At 40.3% G+C, this 26,413-nt stretch overlaps 1 protein-coding gene across 29 annotated transcripts in view; it reads right to left on the reverse strand.

Moving 5' to 3' along the window:
- RIMS1 (regulating synaptic membrane exocytosis 1) overlaps positions 1–26,413 on the reverse strand; it is a 489,535-nt gene that overhangs the window by 206,916 nt on the left and 256,206 nt on the right. For 24 of the 29 annotated variants that reach the window (XM_075598054.1, XM_075598045.1, XM_075598044.1 and 21 more), the window contains 5 exons: positions 17,417–17,484; positions 13,725–13,835; positions 6,743–6,842; positions 2,558–2,681; positions 299–345 (listed from right to left, as the gene is read on the reverse strand). In XM_075598054.1, coding sequence (XP_075454169.1) covers positions 299–345; positions 2,558–2,681; positions 6,743–6,842; positions 13,725–13,835; positions 17,417–17,484 — 450 coding nt within the window. Of the gene's footprint in view, positions 1–298; positions 346–2,557; positions 2,682–6,742; positions 6,843–13,724; positions 13,836–17,416; positions 17,485–23,102; positions 23,160–23,525; positions 23,593–26,413 lie in introns of those variants that run through there. The other 5 variants (XM_075598058.1, XM_075598057.1, XM_075598056.1 and 2 more) reach the window with 2 other exon arrangements.

The following is a 26,413-nucleotide window of genomic DNA, read 5'->3' on the forward strand; positions in this document are numbered from 1 at the left end:
ATATACACCCATTCACCCATTTTTCTTTTTACAATTGCAGCTTTTGTGAAGATTTCGCAAAAATGGGGACATTTAAACAAAATGGACAAAACATTTCACGTACTACAATTGCATAACTTTCTACATCTGTAATCCCAGCCAAATAAAAACAAAGTGTAAGGAGACAGATTGGCCATTTGGCCATTGGCCAAGACTAAATACAGTACCTCTTTGATCTTAAATTAACCCTATTTATTTGTTGTTTAAATTAATAACATATATTATTTTCCAACTTCCCAAGAAGAAAAATAGCACCTACTAGATTCTAATGGTGGATGGGAACTTTCTGGGATCCTTGGAATGTCACTAGGATCAAGAGCAAGAAGAAAACAAAAAAGTAAGAGATAGATTTTCCAGTTGTGTCAACAAGTAAAAGGATATATATATATATATATATATATATATATATATATATATATATATATATATATGTATATATATATATATATATATGGAAAAAACAGCGCTCAAACAATAACAATCATGTGTACATACACAACATCTCTAATTGGAGATTACTGCTATCTGGTGTCCCACCTTTTACCTCATGTATTTTATATTGTATTTATTTTTAATCTGCTAGCAGACGTAGGTTGTTCCTTTTTTTTATTTACCGCATATTTCCTTCTATAGGGAACAGGTTTTCCCTGATTTTTATTAATCTGTCCGCATTTATATTATACAGGAATTTGCACTCTTTGTTCTTTTTACGCACACACGCACACACGCAGATATACGCACATACACACACACACTTCAGTATTCCACTACATTTTGCAAAAACTTTACACCGATTCCATGATCTTAACATGAAAACACTATAGGGAGCAGACAGCTCTCAATAAAGTAAAAAAGGAAGAACAAAGACAACACAGCTGACTGCAGTTTTCCAGTCATATGGTGAGCTTGTATCATTTAAGCCTGGTCTTGCTTTCTCCCTTTGCTTGGGTTGCCTTATGCCTTTGGACTCTGGTTGATAATCTTACTTGTTTGGGCTGAACTTCTTTTCTAGCAGCTTTGCGATTTGCACTTTCTGAGCTTATCCATTTATTGAGCTAGTTGAGGTCATTTGCTTGGCGGCTAGGATTTAGGGAGAGGGAAGTACCTATGGTACTTTAGACCATAGGGAACGGGCTAGAAGAAGGGGTTTATCCCCAAAACGTTGCCCCCCTCTACGTACCTTTCGTTTTATCCTCCTTTGCTTGTTTCTTTACCCACCCTCCCCCGTCCCCCCCCCCCTCCCTTACCTTTCCCTTCCCCATCCACATCCTCCATTATATACCCCCTTTTCCCTTAGGTGCCATTTAGCACTCTGAGTTCAGTTTACTCCCGCATCTTACATTCTGTGCACCTTTATATTATATACTTTCACATTAAATATTCATTGCATATTCATTGCAGATTATTTGTTGTTTTTCCTTTTTTGTTTGCTGGGAACTATATTGTTTATTAATCATGATCTTAACATGGATTTAGTTGATTAAAACATACTGTACTACCATAATGTTTTGTAATGTTTCTCCCTGCCTCTCTGTGAATTTTAAAATTAACCGCTACTCACTCCCCTCTCTGCACCCCCACCCCCTGCACACTGCTGATGGGTGTATGGTCCTTTGTCTCACTGTCCCTTTCATCCATGTACAGTATTGCCCTGTCTGTTTATTTCTTCCCTGCATCATCTACCTCAGATGGCTATCTGTTTTTTCTCTTTTTACATCTCTTTTACAAAGAGTTTTGTGATAAGATTGTTTGTCAGTCCTCAAAGTCACATTTATTTTTGTTAATTTGTTGTTCTTAGTTTGCAAAGTAATTATGACACTATGCTGAGTTAAACAGATAAACATAAGCAGCTGAAATACTTGATCCTCAGTGTTCCCAGAAGAAAAACATTCCATTTTCACAAAACACAAATAAGAAGAACTGGGTGATTTAATCTTTTTAAAGAAGACAATTTCACTATGTGGTTTATTTTAATTTTTACTTAATCTGCTACAGGTATGTGGAATTGCCGCTCTGAATGACAGTTATATGGGGTCAATATCCTAATGTAAATTTGCTAATATAGCAGTACTATTATAGTTTCACAGATACTTACTTTTCAACATAGTTGCTCTATATATTATACTGTACATGGAGTGATTATGTTACTGTAAATTAGCTGTAGTCATCTTGTGTGTTCAGGTGTTTTTTCATGTACAGTAATATGTACGTCAAAATCAAATTGACAAGACAGTGATTTTTTTAAAAGAGTAACCACAAAGTAGCAAACATTTATTACAAAAATACAAAATGCATAAAAATGCATACAGATGTAGCAGGCGTTATTACTTCGATTAAGGCTGTGCTGCGCTAAAGCCACTATGTTTATTAAGCACCACTAAAGCAAATGGTAATGCGTGCCGTATCTCCTTGATGCATGCATTGATTTGTACATAATTTCTCCAGTTAACGCACACGTTAACAGGAGTAATGGCACCGGCTACATCTGTTGTTAAGATTTGCATACTGTATTGCTTACCCAATAGGCCTTGACACAATGATCTCAACCTGCGGTTCTGACTTTGATTGTAAAATAATGTTGTAAACATCTTCATTTGTTGCTCCAGGCAAAGGTTTGCTATTCCATTCTAGTACTTCATCACCTTCGATAATAAACAAAAAAAGTTAACTTTATTTTGCTTATAATGCAAACAATATTAGTTACATTTATACTGTAATACATTTGAAGTTAACACAAGCTGTTCTCTCACAATTTTTTTTATTTATGACAAGGTAACAGTCGCATTGCTCTGTCCAAACTGCCAGCTTATTTTGCATACAAATAACGTTATATTCCAGTATTCCCAGGAAAATGTATTTTATTGTTCATGTTCAATTTTAGTAATTACATTTATGCACTTTAAATAAGGCCTCACTAAGTCCTGCCGTCTCCACTTCAAAAATATTGATAAGATATGCCCTGTTCTCACTAACACTAACACTATCCTTATTCACTCACTTATCCTATCCCACCTTGACTGCTGCGACTTTCACTTAGTTGGCATTGCCCTCATCCGCCTGCCCCAATTCCAATCCATCTAAAATGCTGCTGCCAGACTCATCTACCTCACTGACCGCCTGACCTTTGCTGCTCTTGTACACAAATCCCTACGCTGGCTTCCCATATCCTCTGGAATCAAATTTAAAACCCTAGCTCAAACTTACAAAGCTTTCAACAATGCTGCCCGCCACCGCCCCCCCCATTACATCTCTACCCGCATTCCCAAATATACCACTAAATTCCCCCACCGTTCTGCATAAGACATCCACCTCTTCTCCTGCCTTATTACCTCCTCTAAGACCTGCCTACAAGACTTCTCCTGTGCTGAACCTCTCTCTGGAATTTTCTACCACGCACCATCAGACCCTCCCCCAGTTTTCAAACATTTAAAAACTCCCTGAAAATTCCCCTGTTTAAGGAAGTCTATCTGATATACCTCTACCATCCACCCCTTTGCCCCCTCCCTCCCCCCCTCCTCCAACCCTAGTGGGGCAAGATGTGCGGATTAAACTCCATCCTGAGGCCTGCACAATGAGCAGCCACTTTACCTTTTGTTTCAACATTGCCGCTTATTCCCTCTAGATTGTAAGCTCTCATGAGCAAGGCCCTCATTCTCTTTTGTTAGCTGTTTGCACGTGTTTGTCCTTATTTTTATGTCATTCTGTTTATGTAATTTCTAATTTCTCTGTACTAGGTTGAACAGATGTCCTCTTTTTCTGGGATTGTCCCGGTTTTTAGGATTGTGTTCCGGTGTCCTGACGACTTAAAAAAAAAAAAGTACAAAAATATCCCGTATTTTTTGTCCCGCCATTGGCGCATTCCTAACTTATCCCTTAAAGTTCGGCAAAAAATGCACACTGTATTGAATAAGCGTAAGATTGAACTAGAGACAGTGATATGGACAAAAGGACAAATGCCCAAATGACTTCTGTGGCGTAGTCTCACACTGGGATGACTGCAGACAACCCCACTAGAGACACAGATGTCATACCACAGCAGAGGATATGTATCGCTTTTGACTGGGCATTTGTCCTTGTGTCCTTATCACTGTCTCTAGTTCAATCTTATATGCTTATTCAATTCACTGTGCATTTTTTGCCGAACTTTTAAGTGATAAGTGATAAGTTAGTCTCTATTGTGCACAGGAGCTCACAGTATTATCAGTCTGTGCATATATGCCCAGTCATGCTTTAGGTTCTGTTGTCTGTAAGATAGATTTACTGTTCATAAACAAACCCTTTATTTTGGTTCTTCAGGTTCTATGGTGGCTATGAGATTTTACTTTTACTTTAATCTTCCCCACTACCATCGGCAGACACTCAGCAATCCTATAAGTCTAACAGGTACAGCACAACGAGAGAACAGGTATCAGTGACATCTCCCAGAGGGTGGGGGAACACCTGTTACCTATGCAAGTTCCTAGGTGAATATGTGCCATATAGTTGTTTGTTTAATAAATTATCTTGCACTATACCATTTACAGGTAGATGATGCCCAATGTGTGATTGCAGCCTTTGTTCTAGTGTCAGTAACATCAATTGATGACAGTCAAGAATTTTCAAACATGAACTTAAAATTAAGATGTGTCCATTTTAATTTAGAAGGCTTTAGATTTTATATTCAATGAAATTCTCCCGGCTCTGGGAAGCCCCCAGTTGCCAGCTCACACTTTACGTCTCTCAGACGAGTCTGGAAGATGAACATGGCTGATGGAGTTATCCTTGGCTCTGGACAAATTTGTAGTTTTGTGCTTGGAACTAGCAAAAATTTAAAGTTTGATTTATCAGCAATTGGGTGGTCCCCTATGCTGGGAGCATGATGGCTGAACCCCAAAATGCCCCCGGATCATTTAAGGTACACACCCTCCCAAAAACAAATACTGGGGTGGAGAATTTATAGCATGCAAGGGCAAGTTTTTTTGGAAGGTGACCATTTGTTTGTTTTAGAAAGAAAAAAACCTTTACAAAATATGTTGGCCCGTATTTCCATTGCCTTCTGTCATCAGACAGCTTCCAGTGCTGGAAGAAGCCTGACAGCTCATTGACCTTAAAAAAACTCTTGTTTTGTTTTTAAACTATGTGTAGCCCTGGTTCCTAGCGAACACAGACCACTACCATATGCTGTATAACCTGCAGGCTCACAGGGCCTGAGCCTCTGCCACGGAGAGCCTGGGGTACGTACAATAATTATAACTTGGTGCAGCGCCTCCACCTGCGACAGCTTCCACCCGAGGGGAAGTGGTTCTTCGCAGGAACTTATGTACATTAACACACACATAGCAATATACCTTAACCAATTAACTTTACTGGCACGAACTCAATGACACAACCTCTCTCTTATTCTATCAGAAACCGGTGTCCAATTTTGAGGGGACACTACACTCAGCGTCCTGCCGAATGCTCACTCTCCCCCTCCCTTCACCAGGTGATCCCACCCCGTGTCCAGTTCCCTCTGGTAATAAGTCCCCCCACCCTCAAGTGAGACAGTGAATGTATATGTATGTGACTGCGCAGCCACCGTGTCCTGAGTGAATGATGGTACCGTTGGTGCACTTGACGTTTACCTGCCGGGCACTCCAGTACCCGGTCCTGCAACAGTCTTCACAAAGGATCAGCGTGGGCCTAGATGACGTCACCCGTAGGTGTCCGGGGCGATCCCACCCAGACACGCAGAAACTTGGTAGCGAGGTCGGAGCCCAGACCTCCCGCCGACTAGAACTGTCCCGGTAGCGATCACGTAACAAATAAGGGAATCCGGAACCTGTCTATGGCCAGTCCCTAACTCAGTTTCACACTACTGGGGCTCAGGGCCTAACTGGGCCTGGGGCATGAGGCCTAGGTAGGGGGCGGACTGCCTCCCTACACCGAAGCTCCTTCTCCTTCCTCCTACAGCCAGCTCTGACACAACGTGCGCACCCCTACCTCCTTTTCCTCCCACCTGATTGGTCCTTTCACGTCACCCCCCTCCTATTCGAGCTCTCCACCTTCGCGGGCTTTGCTCACTTTGTCCCGCGCATGCGCAACCTCCTGCCGGACCAGTTCTGCGCCTGCGCCAACCTTAACATGGCGGCTCCCTCTACGCGGAACCTCCGTTATCAGAGTGTTCCGTAGGTGCAGCCACTCACACCCCACAACAACCAATGATGGTAAAAGGGTCCCGGCTACATCTGTTTGAAGCAGGGGGGATCTGGAGCTGAACCACACTGATTTCAGCTCTGGGCCCTCTGCTTCCCGAGAAACATACCTAGGAGGGACTGCCGATAGCAGCCCCAGCTAGGAACCCCAATTTAGCGGTTTAAAGATCCTGTATCCCAATAGGAAGCTGCAATTTCATCCCTTGTGGCTTCCTAATTGGCCCAGGTGATGAGGGACCTTTAAAAAGCAGAGCGATACCGGAAGCCCTTTTATATGTAAGTATCTCAGGGAGCAGGGGGTTACAGTAGCTGAAATTAACACGGTTCAGCTCCAGAGACCCCTGCTTCACACCTACAGTAAGGGTGAAACAATGAATTTTTTTTCAAACACATAGGTTCTATAATGGGCTATAACATATAAGGTGTCTTCCAGCAGTGGGGGAGGGGTAGGGTTTATTATGGCAGACGACTTCATACTAAATATGGCCCATAGTGTATTGGTTCTTACTGTAAGTTTAATAATGGTTTACCTGCTCTTAGATGGCCCACAACATCTGCTAGGCTTCCTTTCTTTACTTTGGTGATAAAGGCACCAAGTCGTCCTGTTTCTGTCATTTTTCCTCCAACAACCTAAATAAGAGTAAAAACAATAGGTAAACAAACAGAAAACTAAAGAAAAAAATAGAATGACTCCATCATTTACTTTTATTTCTACAAATCTAAAAATACAGAGAAAATGTATTAAATGTGCAGAACATATGAAAAGAAAACAGTTTGGATCCAATTAAGAGGGTGCCATGATATTGCCTCAGTAACATACAGCAGGGGTGCGCAAACTGGGGGGCGTGCGCAAGATGGGGCGCAGGGTTTACAGAGGCCTCACACGCTTCCTGAAGGCACTTACATTAAATGCCTGGGAAGCTGTGAAGGCCTCTGTAAACTGCAGTTACCTTGGCTCAGACGACTTATGGATACATGTAACCATGGCAACGTGGCATCATGACATCCAGAACGCCATAGCCGAGGTAAGGGGGGGGGGGGCTTGTGTGGAGAGAGGGACAGCCAGCAGGGAGCACAGGGAAATAAAGATTGCGCTCCCCTGACATACAGTATGTATATTTCTGACATCAATTTAATTTTGTCACAGAAAAGTATATATGGAATCTTCTTTACAGTGCTTACAATTGTCCTCTATTGATAAGAATTTTTTTTAAAAAATCAGGATTAAAGCAGCAGTCCAAACTGCTTTTTTTTTTTTTTTAATTCCCCTTTAAAGCTGCAGTTCAGTCTTTTTTAATTTTTTTTAATTCAATAGTTTCATGTGGGCAATCTCTAAATACCTAAAGAACTGTATAGCTGCCAGTCAATTCGTTCTCCATGTATTGATCGGCGAAATTTGGCGACATCTTTAGATATGGGATATGTTTTTCATCTGCTTCTGTCAGTCAGTGGAAGCTCATGAATATTTATGAGCACTCCTGCACTGACATGTGCTAGAGGGAGGGCATGGCTCACAAAGGGGTGTGTCAGAGCTTGTGACAGGACATGAAGGGGCAGTGCCTTAGTAAATGCTTGTTAAAATAGAATACAAGAAAATTGGTCTTTCAAAGTTGTTTTTTTAAAAACAGAAAATGCTAAAAGTATTTTTTCTTACTACAGAACTGATTTATTAAAAAAACACACATGCAGGAAATTGACTGAACTGCAGCTTTAATATGTGCAATTTACACAATAAGTAATTAGCTAAATTGGCAGTCGACCCATTCTTCTGTGATCGATCAGTGAAGATTTAGCTCGGGGGTTCACTAAATGGCTGTCAGTGCAGCAGAAGAGGATCAAAGATGCAAAGTTCTGTGGGGAAGATCATGTGACCAGGCAGTCACTAAATACAATTGGTGCAATGCTAGAGAGAGGGCATGGCTCAAAAAAGGGGTGTGCAAGAGTCTGTTTCAGAAGAGGAAGGGGATGTGACTTTTGTAAATGTTTGCTACACAAACAAAAATTGCTTGTTACATTATAATACATTAAAATGTCATTCAGCGTTGTTTTAAAAAAAAAGGATACAAGTATTTTTTCATAGTACAGAACTGATTTATTAAAAAAACACACATGTAGGATATTGGTTGGCCTGCAGCTTTAAAATATTCATATCAAGAACATGCAAGAGGTAGAAAATGAAATTGTAAAAAGCACTCATATAGAAAGCTAAACAAACTTATTGAATAAGATTCAAAAATGTCACTTAATTCTTGAGTGTCCAACATCATACGGTCATTTCCAAATATACATACTTTGTGACACATTTGTATTGTCACTAATAAAGCAGTAGACACAACAAGGCCAAGTACTGATCAATATGACACTCCTCTGGACACTTTTCACACTTCAGAATGAACTCAATTAACCACCAGCTCCATTTACAAACCTTTAGCAAATTTAAAATACATATAACCAGTTTAAGACACGCTCTTACAACTACAGTACTGTATTTAATAGTCTCATGTAGAACAGTGTCATAGGGATAGCTGAAATATAAGCCCTGCTTTGTTCTATTTTTCATGTCACCTAGAGATCTGTCTGATTTCTTAGACATGATTTTTTTTGTAAACAATGAAAACTGCTAGATGATTTTAAAGTTTCTGTTAATTTATTCCCCATTTTTACTTTTGTGGAATGGGAATACATCTGACTACAGTACAGTGCATCAACAACTGGCATCGTCAGTATCTCCCTTAGATCTTTTACTATCCATGGGTGACTTCACTGGCTTCACTACTGGTGACATTTTCCTCTGATGCTTAGTTTTGGTCACTCTTTCTCCATCTCGTTGTGACGGTGCTCGTCTCAAATCAGGAAGCGGACCCGCAGGGCTGAGGTAGGGATGTAAATAAACCGACCAGAGCCCAGGGACAGAGTCCTGTAAGAGTATCTGTGGTCGGTAAGCAGGCAGGGGTCAGGGCTGGCGGCAGAGTTGCAAAGTTCAGGAGACAGGCGGAGGTGAGGGCAGGCAGAAAGCAGCGAGGTCGGGGTCACGGTCCAGGGTCAGCAACAGGGGAATCAAAATAGACAAAAGGACTGCAAAGACCAACAAGTGCTGCAAACGTAGGAACGTTGATCGGCGACTCCCACCAGGAACTGCAACCTTATATAGCAGGCTGCCAGTACACAAAAGGGCCAGTTTGAGCAGAAAGGGCAGGCAGTCTGGAAAACCTGAACGGCAGCAAAACCCGGCACGGATCGAGCAGAATCCTTACACTCATTTCTCTGAGCGATTATTATTTAAGTAATAATTCCCAAAGAACAGGGCATTATTGGCCAGTAATGCCCTGTTCTGAGGGGTTATTACTATTACAGGCTAAATGTAGGCTTGTTTCATAAATAATAGACACTTTTGTATAGTGATATATATTTTGTATATTAAAATAAAATGGTAAATACATTAAAGCACCACTATATACACTTACACTGTAGCTATCTATAGCCACACACTGCCGCCCCCTCTGTGTACATACACACACACACACACACACACACACACACACACACACACACACACACACTGCAGCCACATACACTCCAGCTAAACACACACACTGCAGCTACACACACTGCAGCTACACACACACTGCAGCTACACAAACACTGCAGCTACACACACACACACTGCAGCTACACACACAAACACACACACTGCAGCTACACACAAACTCTGCAGCTGCAGCTACATACAAACAAACACACACACACACTAAATTGACAGAAACTGCAGCTACAAACAAACTGCAGACAGCCACTTACTTTGCAGCTACACAAACACTCTCCCCCTCCTCAATACAAAATGAAGCTGTGTTCACGGAGGGAGGGGGAGGAGTCAATGCCTGCTGCTGCTTCCTGGCCAATCCCCTGCCCTGTATGAGAGCTGTTCCTGCCTCCTGACCAATCCCCTGCCCTGTCTCAGCGCTGTTTTGAAAAAAGGAAAAGCTGGAAATAAACACATTGAAGCTGCCCAAAATTCCGGGCATTACACAATGAATAATGCCCGGAATTTTAACCAATCAGAGAGAAGGGATTTCAACAATGCCCAGAATTTTACAGCTTTTAGCCTATAATTAGGATTATTTAGGATTCAGTCTTTGTCCTCATCTCCTTCCACATATGTCTTCCTAAATTACCTTGCTGCCCTTGGTAATTATCTTTGTCTCACCTAATACAATTCCTCGCTCTTCTTTTTCAGTCTGTTGATACTTCCAAAAGTTATCTTTTTAGCCATTGTACCACCTACTTTCAGAACTACAGCAGTGTTGTTTTTATTTAACATTTTAGTTCGTCAAGTTTGAAACAAATATATCTTTTCAGATATTTTATTCGCCGACAATACCAGCACTAAATATGGTAACTTCCTCACCAGTATGTTAATCACTATTGATCACCCCAGTGGACGAGCCCACATTTCCAGCTAATGTTCTTCAACGTGCATGCAATGTCTCTGATATTAGCAATAATGTCAAGGTTTCCTTACTGGGGCTATTTTAGTTCCTTTTTTTTAAAAATTATCCTGAAACACCTCAGACTAAGCGCCATATGACACAAAACTTGCGTCATGTCGCCGCTCTGACATAATCACGTCAGCGTGTCACTACCAAGGGCTTGCAACTGTCTATTCGCAACTCCGTTTGGCCACGAGACCGACATTACTAGCTACATCTGTTACCAATGAAATACTTACTAATTCGGCTCTTAGAACAGCTACGTAGGGTCCTCTATTCCCCTTCCCTCGATCTCAACAGGGATTAGATCAGGCACAGCTCACCCTCGGATACATTATCCAAAACTATACTAGCCTGCTTTGGTGGGTTCATCTGGATACATGCCTACTTTACTAGGGATATTATATCATTTACTTTAGTAGCCTTTATGAGTTGGTAACATCATATTTATTATTCAAACCAGCAGTTACTTTTACAGCTATGCTTTATGTGGGCTCACTTTATTGGCTGGAGTTTCTTTGATGGGTTACAGTACAATACCAGCAGATAACCAGTTTACTACTGCTATCCATCTTTAACACGCGTATCTTATACCTATTATTAGGGGGTTCTTTACCCTAATATTGTTAGCTTATAAGGTATATATTAGGACCCAACAACATAGTTTTGTTCATTTATGCCTAAATAATAGAGCTGTGATAATACTCCACCCACTCACTGGTATACCCACATGCCTACAATTGGCTATAGATTGGGTTAACTACCATATTTACTTCTAACTACTACCACAACTGGGTATTATTTAGACACCACTATTTTTCTACTTTAGCCCTTGGTAAATGTATATTTTTAATTGAGTTTCATCACTGTATATATTTTTATTCACCACCAAGTTTGTGTTCTCTAATCTGGTCAATTTTTATTAAAAGTTAATTATTACATTCTAATCCAGGGGTGCACAAACTGGGGGGCGCGAGATTTATTTGAGGAGGGCGCGGGCGGTTGCAGAGGTCCCGCGCTCTTCCCCAAGGCATTTAAATTAAATGCCGGGGCACCGCGCGAGACCTCTGCAACCTCTACTTACCGAGGTTCAGCCAGCTTTAAGACGCGTGGCCATGGCAACGCAGTATCAAAATATATATCTTTTTTTTTTAAATTTTACTAAGAAGTTACTCTTAAAAATATTCAAAAATCTTTCTAATATTTACAAATCAACTATTACTCCTTATGAAAAAAAAATTATACACCGTACACCACTAGAGTGCTACTGTACATCACAAAAAATAATATACACCACTAGAGTGCTACATCGCAACAGCATGTATTTTTAGATCAAATAGCCTACCTATTACAACTTTATAACTTTTTTTTTGTATAAATATTTATTGGAATCACAGAAATACAGGAGAAACAGGTCACCAAAGCACATAGAACTGATAGACTATAGCATACACAGTTCACAGACAACGTGCAAGATATCACATCGGAGGAGCTGTCCATAAAATCATTAAGACCGGCAGAGTAACTTGGAACAAGGAAGGACCTACCTACTACAGTGTAATATAAAAATGAAATCTTTAAATTCTCCACTTGTGAACAAAGGCTCAAGATCCTTAATTATGCCTTTTTACAATGTTTTGTATAATTCTTTTATATAAGGCAATAAAGAAGATTTCAGATGCCAAAAAGAAAAGAACTTTAATATGAAATCATATTAAACCATGTCTCTTAATTTCTTTAGGATTGAGTAATTAAACTAGCCTCACCGTAGCCGAGCGTAAAAAACGGCCTCACCGGTGGAATGCATTTGAAAGATTATCCTAAGAAATCTTTCCTGCTGAAAGGGAAGTTCACTTAAACACCATCACATCTCTCCCCCCTCCCATGTTAACACGTATTAGCCCTAATTGGCCAGAATCTGATGCCAAATCTTTTTATCACCCTGACTCTCTAATACGCTTACACTTTACCTCTACCCCTCTCCACAGTTCCCCTCCCACTGCTACTAGATGCTTGATTCTCCATGCAATGTCCTTTTTTTATCCTTTTATTGTCATGTCTGGGTTTTTTATTTTATTTTTTTAACCATTTCTCTGCCATTCCCTCCAGTGCTCCTGCATATTGTCTTAGATAAAAAAAAATATAAACTTTTGTAAATTAGTATTACTGGACCCGAGAGAGACTGTTGAACTCTGGAAAACGTGTCCTAAAATATAAATTGTTAAGTTTGAAGTACTTTTATTTTATCTATAAAAGTATTATTATATGAAGGGCTGGCACGCTATAGCAAGACATATACAACGAACCAACAGAAGTGGCCACATGTGAAAAAGGGGGCCACTGCACCATTATTTATACACCTTTCTTCCATCAACTTCTTTACCCCTCAATAAAAAACACCCACACAAATCCTCTATTCAAACCCTCTATCTACTCCTTCCTTCTGCTTGGGATCTCCCTTAAGCCTGAAGCCAGACATACACACCTGATCTCACCCACGCCTCCCTGCCATCTCTTCCCCTGTAAATTGTGTTAACCCTCTCATTTTAATACTGAATAACCTTAAAACTTGCCCCACAAATCAAGCATCCCAATAGCCTGCACTCGTGGCTATTATCCCACACTCAGTCACTCCTACCACCCATTGAGACCAAGCACTGCCATCTACAGCACTTATTCCCTCACCTGCTGTCTCTGTAATTTCCCCATCAAACCTCTTAGATTGTAAGCTCTTTGGGGCAGGGATTTCCTTTCCTATTGTCTGATTTTGCTGCACTTATTGTATTATTATAATTCCTTGTACGGTATTCTTTGTGAAGCGCTGAGTACACTTTTGGCGCTATATAAATAAAGATATGCAACAATACAATACCATGCTATTTCACCAACAAAGGTTCAATAATGTTGGTTCCATCTGTATGTAAAGTGTTTAATCTATAACGTCTCTCTCCAGTGAAAGGATTGTGTGATTGCAACTTTCAATGACCTCAAACGTTTGTTTACAAAAAGCTGGTATCATGCTTACTTTCAGACCCAGAAGTGCTCCTGATTCTTTTGGCATGCTTGTTCTCTTATTTAGAATAACGCGTCCAATTAAACGATCACCCTCTTTAGATGGCTGCCAGGTTACAGGATGCTGGAAGAGAACATCAAAAGATAAAAACTAAATGTACTTAGTGTGCATTGCTTCTTTCAAACACCTACAAACAACTATTATACTTGATCGAGACATATTATGTTCAATATATTGGTTTCAACACCTTGTTAATTTAACTTTATATAGCAGATACTTTTTTATCAGCAAATTAACTTTGTTACCAAGGTGAAAACTTTAAGTAATTCCCAGCATTCATTTGCAAGTTAGATCATATGTCAATTATTTTATGTAAAGAATATAACACAGTAACTTAAATGCTATACAATATACTGTATTTTCTATAACACATTTCCAAGCTTAATAGCAAAACCCTTTCAGTTCGACATGGGCCATTCTATGATGTGTTGATAACCTGTTCACACCTTGAGATTCAAGCAAAAATGTATACACACGGTGCTCCTATTAGGTGATAAAACAATAATGTGCCAATGAGATAAGGAAACCTATAATAAAAATCAAATGATTGTGAACACACACATAAGTATTTCCCACAATAATAACGGCAAAGTGCTAGTGCAAAAAATAAATAAATATATCTTAAATTGAGTGGAATAAAATAAGTGAAAAACATCTGTTGTGGCAGTTCAAAAACGCTTATGAAGAACCGTTCCAATGGTTCTGTTGGCAAATGGAATCTTCGGGATGAAGGGAGCGCAGGTCCACCTCCAAGAAAAGAAAAAATAGCAAAATGGTGTAATACGTTCTAATGAGTACTATTATATATTTCCCAATTATCACAAAGGCATATCACAGACACACACTCTCTCCAGAGGAGGAGTCGCAGACAGTGACGCGGCTCTTACGGAGAACGTTGAGACCAGTCCAGAGGTTTGAATGGTGGCACAGACAGCGGGACTCCAGTCTCTTCCATCCACATGTAAGTTTATATATATGGAGTCCTTGATTCACCGCAATCCCAGATGGACCCTATGTGCCTTTCAGAGAGAATGTGTGTCTCTGACATGCAGTTGTGATAATTGGAGAATGTGAGTACATCTGCCTCTCCTTACCATTTTATATTAAAACATTTTGATCGCTGGTGAGATATGCGCCAGGAGAGGTGGCACTCTCTGTGCAGCTCTCTCTGCAGCTGAAACAAATCGCTGGGTATGCCCTTTTCAGAGAGGCGATCATCACGTCGCCAGCAACTCACCCGTTTTGGGAATTTTGCTATCAGAGGTAATCGAGGCTTTCTGAATACCATGATAGCAACGCTCAAAAAAATGGTGAATTAAATAACTCGGCTATTTTTTTTTATGAAGGCTTATAGCATAGGCCCCTATGTATTTTCTGTCACGTTGGATGTAGCATTGGGTATTTTTGTCTTTTGTTATATTTATTTATGAAGCGCCAACATATTGTGAAAGAACAATGGGGGAACAGAATTACAGTATCTAAATTGCATAAACAGAATTATATACCAAAAGGACAAACCAGTCCTTACAGATACGAAAGGTGCCAATGAGGAGCTCTGCTTGCGAGAGCTTACAATCTAGAAGAAGTAAGGGGCCAAGTTGATTCAAAAGGTAAAGTGGCTGCTCATTGTGAGACTGAGTATGCTCTAGGATGCAGCTTGGCGCAGCTGCACAGATGGTCCCAAATGGGTTAGTGGTGTGTGATAGTGACAGGGATGCCAGATAGTTTTTCTTAAAAGGTGAGTTTTCAGAGGGTTTTTAAAAGTCTGAAACCTGGTGTCTCACAGTGCGTGAGAGTAAAGTCCAGAGAGAGCGTGCATAATGGGTGAAGTCTTGTAGACTGGAGAGTGGGAGGAGGAGAGGCAGAGGTCATGGGCAGAGTAAAGGGGGTGTTGAGGAAACCATTTGAAGACTAGGGCTGAGATGCAAGCAGGGCAGCATGATTGAGAGTTTATTCAGAGCTATGATTTAATTTTATTCTAGAGGATATGGAAAGCCAGTGTAGTGATTTGCATAGTGGAGGAGATGTGGAAGAGTGAGTGCAGTAGATTACTCTGGCAGCATCATTTTGGATGGATTAGAGCGGGGACCAGTGATGAGGGAGCTTCCAACTGTAAGGTGGCAATAGTGAAGACGGGATAAGACAAGTGCGTGAATTAGGATTTTAGTCAGAAAAGGGTATACATTGTCACTATTTCAGAGGTGGAGAAGGCTGGTCTTAGTGAGGGTTTAAATGTGAGCAATACAGGAGAAAGCAGAGTCAAAGATGACCCATAGGCAGTGGGCTTGGGGTGATTATGACATTGTTGTGTTATTGACAGTGAGGTACAGTTTGGGTGTAAGGGTGACAGTAAAAGGGCGAAAGCTTAGCATTTTGGTTGTGGATATGTTAAGCTTCAGGTAACGGAGCAAAAGGCAAAGAGACAATTTGTGACACGACACAAGAGAGGGGGGCTAGGTCAGTGGAGGATAGGTTAACTTGGTTGTCAGCCACTGAAAAAAACAAAAAGGGTGTATTAGGTCACCAAGAGAAGAGATATAGCGTCAGAAGAGCAGAGGACATAACCTTGTGGAACCCCAACAGAAAGTAGGAGTGAAGAGGAGGAGAAACCAGAGAAAGAAACATGGAAGGAAATGCTGACTACATAGGATGTGAACCACGGAGGCCAATGGAGTGTAGAGTGTACAGGATGAGCAAAACACTTTATACATTTTTTTTTACTATTTAGTGCAATTATATGAAAGAAAGAATTACACTCAAAGTGTAATATCAAATAAAGTACTGTATAGTAAACAATATTGACATTGTGGTCCACAATGTATCCTTTCTCAGGATGGATACATTTTTAGAGTGTATGAAAAATTAAACTCAGTAAGCTGCACTTTGCAGAATCAGCAGGCTGGTCAACGTCAAAATCTTGTTCCTGTAGGAAACTTATCCAGCAATAATGGATAATTAATGTAATGTATGTGTTCCATTCAATTGGCAAAACGTGTACCATGCAGACGTACAAATTCAATGAAATGCATAAGCGTTCCAAACAGTTCCTAGAACATGCACATAAACTCAATTAAACTCTTATGCGTTCCATACAGTTCACATAAAACATACATGCGCACCGACACAGAGCACACTGTAATTAATGCATATATTTCTTCTCGATTATTTTACAGGTGAAACTGTACAAAAGACGGTCAGAAGATGTCAGTTGAAAAAGATTGTATTAGTATAAGAAGATTGTATTATTTCCCAAAGTCTTTGTTATTTATCTCTACGCTCTAATTGACTCTAATAAAAATGTCATACTTTATAAATACTTTTTAGCCATCTGAATTTTTTTTCACATTGAAACAGTGTATGGAAAAAAGGGGTGGGTTACATTGCATTTATCTAAAAATTGCATTTAGATTAAAGTCACACTAGCACTACCTATCGTTACTGCAGAATATTACGGTAGCAACAAAACTCCATTTTGCAAATAAATGCTGGGGATTTCAACTTGGCTTTTCACGGTATCGAAAACAGTAAGTCTGGTTACATCTGTAGTAACTTTTAAAAGTTTACAGATACCTTTGTTCTTTGAATTATTATATTAAATTGACTTTCACGAGCTGTAAAATTAGTCAGTTTCATTTATTGCTTACCGAACCAAGGGGGGATGTTTCTCTGCTGTGCCATGTAGCAGGATCCAACCAGTAATAATCCAGGTCACCTGCATGAATGAGATATGCGATACTAATTACATTTGTGGAATGATGTATAATTACATTTGTGGAATGATGTAAAATTGTTATTCAGTAGCGGTTACTATTCACATATTACCTTTTGCCCACCAATGAAAATATTTAATCACAACCAATATTTGTACAAGTAAACTGTATGCTTTAAATACAGCATGCTATCTTGTTCAATGTACCCAATAGCATTTGTGGTGTAAGAGGAACTTCTAGTAATCAATGATTTCTTAGAATTTGGATACGAGACACATTGTGCCCTTATAAGATACAAACAGTATATGTTTTCCAGAGTAGTTAATATTAGAAATAAGAACAGTGTGTAACGGTTTTCACCTTCACTACACTTATTGCCCAAATACAGGTACTGTTAGCAAACAGAGGGCTTGAAGTTTCACTGTGATCAAATATTCTTTATACAAACACAAAATACTATCAAAGTAAAAAGTGCTGATATCAATTACATTTTCTTTAAACTCGACTTGCTGGAATTGCCAGAATGGTAAAAATAATAAGAATAAGAATATCTCTATCTATAGCTAGATAGGTACAGTAGATAGATAGATAGATACAGTAGATAGATAGATATCTGTAGGAACACTTCCTGAACACACAGCTATACAGTGGCGGCCGGCTTAAAACTAATGCGGCTGCCGCCGCAGTTTAAAAACAGCCGCGGGCGGCGCGCGACTATCTTCGGCCGTTTTCGGCCGGTTTTCCACATCTATTGAAGCGGCCGCCGCGCGGGAAACTCCGTTTTAAACGGAGAGAAGCCCCGCGGTTAGACCGCTCTGCACCCGGCAAGCTTTAGAATAAAGCTTTAGAATAAAGCTTTAGAATAAAGCTTGCCGGGACAGTACTTAAAGGAGTACTTCAAAATACTTATAGGTGTCAGATTAGGGTAGAAAGGTTTCAATTACCCAAATGAAACCCCATTAAACATGTCACTGGAATAAATTCACGTTGGGGCTTGGAGTGAGTGCCCCCTTAAATAGTTATTTTAAATTAGTGTCTGTCATTGTATCATTGTAATACAATTTGTGGTACAGCTACAGCTGATGGTTTTAGATCACTTGCCTTGAGAATTCTGCACTTACACCCATCCAATGCTGTGAGATTGATGCAGCCAGACTAATGGCCCATCGGATTAACACAGCTGGGGTCCCTGCATTTGAATGGGACTCACGCTGTGTGAATCCTACTGGGAGTCCCATTCAAACGCAGGGACCCCCGCTGTGTTAATCCGATGGGCAATTACATGTATAGGGTTTTGTAGGAGCTCAAATGCTATGTCCCTTCATATCCATTCATATATGCAGAGGTAACATACAGGGGAAATGTAATGATTAGGGATACAGTTCTCAAGTTTCAATGTCACATACATTGACAAATTAATCCCTGAAGATGTAGGTGAGGATCTCATCCATTGTCCTCTCCTTAGGGATTACAAAAAATATGAAAGTACTCACTGTTAATCCCCTGCAAGTCCTCAAGCGTGCAGCCACGTCCGGAATCCAAGCATATGAAATAGTGTTGTGTGTGGTTCACAGCTGCAATAACAGGTCACGTGGCAATATAAAATGATGTTTATTCAAGCTGCATTAAAAAACGGTGAAGAGTACAACCCTCCTATGCGTTTCGTGCTGTTAGCACTTTATCAAGGAGTTACCTGATATACCTCTATATCAGGTAACTCCTTGATAAAGTGCTAACAGCACGAAACGCGTAGGAGGGTTGTAATCTTCACCGTTTTTTAATGCAGCTTGAATAAACATCATTTTTTTATTGCCACATGACCTGTTCTTGCAGCTGTGAACCACACACAACACTACACTGGCGACACACTTTATTCGAGCTTGGCTAGTCCCACGAATTCGGGTATACCCGGGTGTATTGAGGTTTGTGACTGTTTTCTGCCCGAGTGCATTGAGGTATTTTCCAGGCAGGGATTGAAGCATTTTATTCCTGCTGGCTGCAATACTGCACAGTATATATATATATACTGCATTACAATTCATGAATTTATGCCATCTGGTAGACACGCGAAGCATTGCAGCCTATTAAATCCTAATCATTATCATTTAACAGATCAGCCGCCCGTCAGCCAGGCATGAACCCAGGCTGGGAAGGCAAACGCAACGGGGCTTGTCAGAGGTGAGGAGCGGCGCATTCCAGGTATCTGCCAGGTACATACTGGGTATTTGCTCGAATAAAGTGTGTCGGTGCAGTATTTCATACGATGGGCCATTACAGCCTTCTGTGGACAATCTCATGAGTCACTGCGAGATGGTCAAATATTTTCCCAGGCAAGTGGTCTAAAAAAAGGCAGCTGCATCTGTATATACTGTGTAAAAAAAAAAAATATATATATGTATATGTATATATATATATATATATATATATATATATATATATATATATATATACCATAATACTGAGTTAAGTTATGGTGAGTAAAAAAAGTGACATCATCTGCATGTCTTAGGCAGGTCTGCAACCCCGCCTTTCCCCATCATCACCCAGCATACAGCACTTCCACTGCAGCAAGGGATTCTGGGAAATGACATGCAAAAGAGCACACAGTGTCACTTTTTGCCTCAAAAACCATTTTTAACCTGCCTAAGACATGCAGATGAGCATACAGTTGTATTTGCATATTTGCTTTCCTGTGGAGGGTTTTTGTCACTTTTTTTACTCACCATAACTTAACTCAGTATTATGGTATAGCCTATCCCATAGCCTCTCATGCATACCCAGTTAAAATCAACCCCACACTGATGAGACCCATCAAGGTCGAAACAGCTGTCTGTGGGTGGTTTTCTGGGTATGCACCTTAACCCTGGCTGTGCTCAAAGCTGTGACCATGCAGCAAGCTTAAGCCTATAGGGAACCATGTTAAAAATGGTTTTTGAGGCAAAAAGTGACACTGTGTGCTCTTTTGCATGTCATTTCCCAGAATCCCTTGCTGCAGTGAAAGTGCTGTATGCTGGGTGATGATGGGGAAAGGCGGGGTTGCAGACCTGCCTAAGACATGCAGATGAGCATACAGTTGTATTTGCATATTTGCTTTCCTGTGGAGGGTTTTTGTCACTTTTTTTACTCACCATAACTTAACTCAGTATTATGGTATTGCCTATCCAATAGCCTCTCATGCATACCCAGTTAAAATCAACCCCACACTGATGAGACCCATCAAGGTCGAAACAGCTGTCTGTGGGTGGTTTTCTGGGTATGCACCTTAACCCTGCTGTGCTCAAAGCTGTGACCATGCAGCAAGCTTAAGCCTATAGGGAACCATGTTAAAAATGGTTTTTGAGGCAAAAAGTGACACTGTGTGCTCTTTTGCATGTCATTTCCCAGAATCCCTTGCTGCAGTGAAAGTGCTTTATGCTGGGTGATGATGGGGAAAGGCGGGGTTGCAGACCTGCCTAAGACATGCAGATGAGCATACAGTTGTATTTGCATATATATATATATATATATACACACAAATGCAGGGACCGCACTGTGTTAATCCGATGGGACATTAGTCTGGCTGCAGAAATCTCACAGCATTGGATGGGTGTAAGTGCAGAATTCTCAAGGCAAGCGATCTAAAACCATCAGCTGCAGCTGTACCATAAATTGTATTACAATGATACAATGACAGACACTAATTTAAAATAACTATTTAAGGGGGCACTCACTCCAAGCCCCAAAGTGAATTTATTCCAGTGACATGTTTAATGGGGTTTCATTTGGGTAATTGATACCTTTCTACCCTAATCTGACACCTATAAGTATTTTGAAGTACTCCTTTAAGTATAACTGTGTGTTCAGCAAGTGCTCCTACAGCCAGAGTCCCCCTTCCTCCCCTCCCTGTAACTCTATTGGTTCTCTGAAAAGGACATGCTGGGATAAGGGTAAAGAAAACACTTAATTGACAAACACTTCAACATTTGGAGGCCGCTAAGAAATTCAACTGGCTGACTATATGGGATTCCACCTGTAGCACAAAAAAGAATCATTTTAAACCGAGCTGGTAGAAGCAGTTTATTTTCTAAAGTAATGTTGAATGTGATAACACTTCGAGATTGTACAGTTCATCAATAATTCAGTATTACAGCTGAATACCCTCAATAACCAAAGATATTTACTGTAGGGCCATATTCACTAAGCAGTATTCTGCCATAAGGCACATTCCGGCAGATGAAGACACATAATTGCCCATAAATGTTTTATGGCAGAAGACTGCTTTGTAAGTATATGACAGGTGGCACCTGTATGACAGTTCTTACTACTCATTATTACAGCTGGTTGCATTGTATTAGGACCTGGTAGAGATTTGTAAATGTGAGACTTGTCCACTCTTTAAGTCTCTGGAACGGAGCAATGGCAGCTACAGTATGATACACATTTTTGCTAAACAGCCAGTAAATTTTGGGTACAGTAGGATTTTTATCTACAGCATTGACTAACTGTTTTATCTGGGCATCAAGCTAAACACCCTGTTATTCAGAAAAAAAAGTTCTTAATGACGTTAATAAAGAATAAATATGCATAACATTTTGTTAAAATATTACCTTTTCATATTGGTTGTATCTACAACGCAAGTTTCTTTAAATCAGCATTAAGATTTTTTTTTTTCAATATTATAATTTCAGATATACATTATTTCCTTCTATAAAGTCACTTTTTTCTCAAAGCATACATGTCCCACTATTAAAACCAAGAGATACTGTATAGCAGAGCAGAAAAAGATAGGTGTGCACTGCGACCGAAGGAAAAATAGCTGGGCAAAAATACTGTTTAAACGATTTATTGAAGATAATGACTAATACATCACTCCAAGAACATCCCTCAGTACCGTCATGGTACTTTATGGTACTTTATCAAAGAGTGATATATCTGCCCTGACGTGGTTGGACCGTATTATCCCTGTGATGCCAATAGATTTGAGATGTAGAGCAGAACATACAGTAGTAGATGGTCATAAGTTCCTTCTCAAACAAAGGATCTATGGTTCTTGATTAGATCATCACAAACAGAATGACCCATCTGAAAAGCCAGCTATTTTATCTCAAGTTTTATTTTAGCTTTAGAGAGAGAGAAGAAATAAGCAAGAAAGTTGAAAGCAGGCACACAAAACGGAATAAAACAAAAAATATGCAGAAAATGAATAACAGTGAGCTAGAAACCTTGGAAAAACATAGGCACGTATTTGTATATACATTTTTACTTTAACAATGATTTTCTCTGAATCCTAATAATTCCACCTACTGTACATTTTTTAAAATTATTGACCCCTATTTAATCATTTTATCTAATGGCTTTCAAAACATAAAAAAGAACTGTAAGTTGTTCAAAGCCCCCCACCTGAAAGCATTAAAATGTTTTGCCTATTATCCCCAAGTACAGTGTAGGATTGATTCTCAAGTACAGTACTTCACGTGAAAGCGAAATCCAGGAGATCTTCATGCAAATAGCTCTGATAACCACAGCCCTCTTCTAGCAAAGCATATCAGTAACCACACTATCACTGAATAACATTGAAAGTTAATCACAGCACATAAATAGATGCTCATTGCTTTATAATAGGCTCTTAAAATGTACTAACCACAACATGACTGAGGGGACACAGGGCACTCCAACTGTCTTCTGCCAAATAGAGCTGCTAAAAATAACCCAAACAAACCTGCATGAATTTTATTCCACTTAGAATGAGCTAAATAAATGCTGCACCACACATGCAATAATTGTATACATAAAAAGTTGAGTTTATACACTACATTAATACATTTTATTAGCATTATATTTTCTAATAAAGGTTACATTGATGTTAAGTTAATGAAACATTTTACAATATTTGCAATCATGCAACAATGAAACCAATACACCAAATACAATATTTGAATTAGATACCAACTTAGGCAGGCAATATAAATGAACAAAGACTATAAAGTCTTGAACCCCAGCTTCCCCCTAATGAATAGCTTAAATGACATAAAACCTGTAGCATCTGCAATACCATGCTGGTTACCTGTCCCCGAGTGCAGCGTCTGCAGCAGAAATTGAAATAGCCCAGAAAACATATCTTGAAGCATCAGAGGGCTCATAAATAGAGCTTCTGTGAAGTACGTAGCTGATGATCAGCGTGTATGTACGAAAGCAGCAGTGCAATAAAAAAATCCCCTTTTTTTTCAAAACTCTGTAAATGAAAAGCATCACTGACTGCTTCCTTTGAGGTCTGAGCCAAAATATTCAGCAGCGTCAAACATCGCACAGCAGAGAGGCCAAAGCTGCCATACTGTATATGCTGCTGTCATCAAAACAAATCTCTGCAGCGGATTGCCTTAATTGATTACCACATTAATCAATAAGGTACTCAGCGCGCCGCTAACTAGATCTCCGCTTCCCAAGATAACACAGGCCTGATGATTTTAGAATTAACTGTCTCATGACGAACGATGCAAATGCTGGGCCATTTGCAGAGGATGGCATGAAATACATGTTGTACCTTATAAAAGCTGACATGGGGAAAAGTATGCACAAGCTCGGGAACTGCAAGAATCAATAGTATTGCCGCAGCTATTATTTCTGTTTAGTTGTGTTAGACCGGCTGACTTAATGAACTACCTTTCACAGTCATTGGTGTAAAATGAACTGCAACTGATGTGAAATGCAGTTGTGGGCTCCACAATAGCAGCCATTATTAAGTTTCATGGTCTAACCTAGAATGATACTGTATCAATCTCACATTGCTGGGAGACCCAGAGACAGGACCGCACAAACACATTTTGGGGCATGGTTGCTGTGCTTACAAAATCAGTAACGTACATCCTGTACATTACCATAAGGAAAACATGTATAAACGCCCAAGGGGAGGGAGCTGCAGCACCCCCAGCACCACTAGTTCTAGACCTCATGACTGAGACACAATCCTAAACCCTGAACCCACCATTATAAGCACGTTCCCATCATGGATCCTGCCGTCTGCGTCACTGATCCCACACCCTTTGTCACCGACCCCATCCTCCAATATCATTGACCCACATTGACGCAAATGTGACGCACGTGTCAGGCCCATTCTCATGTTTCAGAGTGGGGGACCCTTGAAAGCTCTGAAATGGAGCTAAAAAGGTAGAACACACAAAGCCTGGTTTTACATCCTTTGGCTACTAATGTATGTTCTGGTACTCCCAGCATTACTAAAAGTGCAACAGAAAATCAAAGCCATCTTAAAAAATGTTAATGAGGCAATCACAGGGGGTGAATTTTGAGAGAGAGACACAGAGAAAAGCAGAGAGTCTCCTGAGCAGAACCCCATGCTGATACTTTAGTAGCTTCCTATTTCAAAGAAATGTCTGTGCAAAATATTTTTCTTAAGATGGTAGCCACCGACAACTTTGAAATTACAGTAGTATAACTCCCCACCTCTGTGGGTTTACTATAATAATACAAGGGGTTAATGGTGAGCAGTAGATGCCAAGTTCCACACTGGAGTGACACAGATTTACTGTGTCACCAGAGGTATATATAAAAAAAAGGAGAGTGAGTTCCAGAATTTAGGTTCCAGCATGGTAGGAGGAGAGGAGCCTCAGGGAGATATATTCCCACAGTTAAAGTATAGATCAGCCCACCTTTTTTATTGTGTTTAAGTAAGGGGCAGATACAGTATACACATGTAGCACAACTAATTTTCCCATGGCCGGGGCTTGAGGAAGAAAAATTACTGTAGCAAAGCCGACTATAAGGAAAGCTTCTCGTTATGTACAATGCAGCTGCTATAGCTACACTTTACCCAGACCTACAGCAAGAAAAAAAACATTCCCGCAGCTCCAAGGAAGGATGGTCAGGCTACATCTGTATAAAGATGACAGTAACATATCCTTATTACTCAAATCTCCCTGATATTGAAAAAATGTCTGTAGTTTGACTTTGACAGAGTTCTAAGGTGCATTACTTATATGTACTGTATATATAAATATGACAAGAAAAATAGGCAGAGAGGCGCACTGAGGGACATAAACTAGTTTATTAATAACTCAAAAGTGGGATCAATATATACACATACGCAATACACAATATAACACTTGAATAGCAAACTAAAGGGCTGGGAGGGGAACAGGAGCATAATGCATCAACACTATGCGGCCAATTAAGAGAGGGTCCGGACCCAATCTAATTACGTACCAAGCAGCAGGGACACGAGTGATTCTGCTCAGCCTCCACCGGAAGAACTCCACGGGAACAGTCTCACGTGACCTCTATGCGTTTCACACGTAGTGCTTCGTCAGGAGGTCACGTGATGACGCTGTCCTGGAGTAATATAACACACCGCAGCCAATGGATGCCTAGATGAGTGGCAATAATTAACCACCAGCTGCATGCTGATCATACGGCTGCCATCAAACCAAGACCGCCTTTTTGCCATTCTGTACCATGTGTATATATATATATATATATATATATGAAAGAAAAAGAGAAAAAAACAGGCGCACACCTAGTGCATTAAAGTAAAACAAACAGTTTATGGAACATTAAAAAACAGACAAATGCCCACTCACAAGTCAAACGGTAAAATAAAGCAGTTATGAGATTGGCTCTCATATGCCAGTAGTAGCGTCCGGATCAGCAATGGAGTCCTGTCCTACACACGCGTGGCGCAGTCTCCTTCACCGGAAGTGACGTCCTCCTGGTCGTGTGCCCCGCAAAAGGAAATCCCTCCGGGAACCACAGCCTTCGCCTGCTTACTTCTGGCTGCTGCACCACCAGGAAATAGTAGAGATATGTCCGCTCTTCTTGTCTGGCTCGCCGCTCACAAACTGCAATCGTTGAAGTCCGTGATACACTGTATTCAGTGGGAAAGTGCCTCCTCTGTCTTAGCCACGCCCTACGCGTTTCGTCATCAAAGATGACTTCATCAGG

The sequence above is a fragment of the Ascaphus truei genome, chromosome 4, assembly GCF_040206685.1.
Source record: "Ascaphus truei isolate aAscTru1 chromosome 4, aAscTru1.hap1, whole genome shotgun sequence".
Classification (NCBI taxonomy): Eukaryota; Metazoa; Chordata; class Amphibia; order Anura; family Ascaphidae; genus Ascaphus; species Ascaphus truei.